This window comes from Penaeus chinensis, chromosome 9, assembly GCF_019202785.1.
Source record: "Penaeus chinensis breed Huanghai No. 1 chromosome 9, ASM1920278v2, whole genome shotgun sequence".
Lineage (NCBI taxonomy): Eukaryota > Metazoa > Arthropoda > Malacostraca > Decapoda > Penaeidae > Penaeus > Penaeus chinensis.
In genome coordinates this window covers 32,855,908-32,858,407 of record NC_061827.1, presented here as the reverse complement: position 1 = coordinate 32,858,407, position 2,500 = coordinate 32,855,908, and the positions used below count along the sequence as shown (strand labels likewise).

The 2,500-nt window shown below is 42.6% G+C and overlaps 1 protein-coding gene across 1 annotated transcript in view; it reads right to left on the bottom strand.

Annotated features, from left to right (window-relative positions):
- LOC125028803 (ras-like protein 2) overlaps window positions 1-1,487 on the bottom strand; it is a 42,349-nt gene extending 40,862 nt beyond the window's left edge. Inside the window, exon 1 of the mRNA XM_047618306.1 lies at window positions 1,296-1,487. Within this exon, the coding sequence (XP_047474262.1) occupies window positions 1,296-1,409 (114 nt within the window). The 5' untranslated portion in view covers window positions 1,410-1,487. The remainder of the gene's footprint in view (window positions 1-1,295) is intronic.
- Window positions 1,488-2,500: the final 1,013 nt, after the last annotated feature.

Below are 2,500 nucleotides of genomic sequence, written 5' to 3'. Positions count from 1 at the left end.
TCTCTCTCTCTCTCTCTCTCTCTCTCTCTCTCTCTCTCTCTCTCTCTCTCTCTCTCTCTCACACACACACACACACACACACACACACACACACACACACACACACACACACACACACACACACACACACAGAGAGAGAGAGAGAGAGAGAGAGAGAGAGAGAGAGAGAGAGAGAGAGAGAGAGAGAGAGAGAGAGAGAGAGAGAGAGAGAGAATATGACATCTTTGACACTTGGTCCCGGAGTAACTTGGATGACCTTTCCCGCATATCATTACCGTCAAAGGATGACAGTAAATCATATGCTGGCACATCTTCAGTCTTTTTTACGCAAAGCTTGTACGAATGCTGTCAAATAGCTATTGCAAGAGGTGTGAAGTCGATCAACAAGATTAACTGCAATGAAGCGATAAATGGAAATATATATATATATATATATATATATATATATATATACACATGAGAAAAAGTATTGATGCAAAACCGCTAGCTCGATGGGATCTGTAGGCACTTCTCTTCACACAAAACAGAGCTTTGGACCTCCCACAAAGAGCAACTTACACCCGGTCTCTTGATGGGTTGTGTCGAGGACCTGCAAATGGATGGTCACTGGGCCGGCTCACAATGCACCTATTACCACTACCTTGGCCTCTATACTATCCCTGTTACGCTAACAATACCACAAAGCCGACAGTGAGTGGAGAATGGTTGGAGTATGAATGTGTAGAAAGCGCATTTAGTGTAACGAAAAATTAAGAGTAGAGCGTACGAAACTCACTCGTTTTCATATCACGTTAACTATGATAATACTCCCCTTTTGAAACAACAAAGAATTAACTCACGAACGAAGCAGGAAGTCCCCCCCCCCCCAATTAAATTTCGACCCAGAAAGCTAGTCTGGACTATCTTACACTACTCAGCTGCAAAGGCCCAGCAATATAACCATTAACGCCAAGCACAAAGGACCCGTTACAGTTATCATCGGCATTATCCTGCGTGTTCTGCCTCAGCCCGACACAAAACTTCCAACGCTGTCAACTTCGAGTCAAGCAAACTTCTCGTATTCTCGTGCGGGTTCACCACTTTCCAACTTCACACGGGGGGAAAACACGTATAATAAAGTCTCGAACGAAGGAGAGGGCTAATTTCCCCTATATACTCTCTCGCCTTAGATGAAATTCCCCGTGCTCTGACGACAAAACCAAGAAAGTAGAGGGAGACAGGAAGATGTATATTAGCGAATGACCGCCCAGGGCAGAAAGCCAGATCACGCCGACTTTCTTATATATATTACTTACCTGTATGAACTGGATGGTGATTGCAGATTTCCCTACGCCTCCGCCTCCTACAACTACGATCTTGTAGTTCTGTGACATGGGGCTTTGTTCCTTCTTTGGGCTCTTCTTCCTCATGATTGCAAATGTATTGTCAGGAGCACAACGCGCACAACCACACACCGCCTCACTTGTTCGTACACTGACGGTCACTCGGAGATATCACAGTCTTATAAAAGATAAAATTATACCCGCACTTTATTGTGAGATACGCGACAGTACGTCTATCAGTGTTGATATTATTTATAACATTTAAAAAAGGATATTAAACCGAAAAGAAAGAAGATGTGCCTGAAATGAGAAAATAGCCAGCGCGTGTATTATTGGAACAGTGAGAGCGGCGTCTGCATCCCATACTCGGCTGTGGGTCGCGTACTATTACAGATGTCACTTGTTGCTCCCTCAGGCGCCCAACACCTGTACCTTAACACTTGACTACATACTTTACATGAAGACATATCATTACTTGTTAACAATATTTGAGATATATGTTCATATAGTAGGGTATTTATCAATAAAAAACAATCCTTAAATCAGGAAATATCCGTGAAAATATATTTATTTTATGTCTATTTATTCTATTTATTCTCTCTCTCTCTCTCTCTCTCTCTCTCTCTCTCTCTCTCTCTCTCTCTCTCTCTCTCTCTCTCTCTCTCTCTCTCTCTCTCTCTCTCTCTCTCTCTCTCTCTCTCTCTAATCCTCTCTCTCCCTCTCTCTCTCTCTCTCTCTCTATCAGTCTCGTTATATATTTATATATATACTTGAGCATTTACATACTTTATATAGCTGTTTATACATTTATGTTTTTTATTAATATGAATATACCATAATAATCTCATCATTTATCATATAGCTTGTGCATAAGAATAAGACGCTCGCCACTTTGTTCAAACGGACTAAAAACGCCACAAGGGTCGGCACGCAAGCATCTGTGCGTCTGTCTGCCCCAGCATCAGTGGGTGGGGGAGGACGGAGCAAGGGTGGGGGAACTATGTGGGCGAGCGAGTGGACGGGTCAGAACGGGGTCAGAGAGATGGCGAAAATTCAACAAAATTCGGTTGATTCGTCAAGATATTTATTTCAAGGGAAATTCATCGCCTCCTCGTATGGCGACATGCTCATTCGATATTAATTTTGGATGTTAATAAATATATACAGTGTCTGATGTG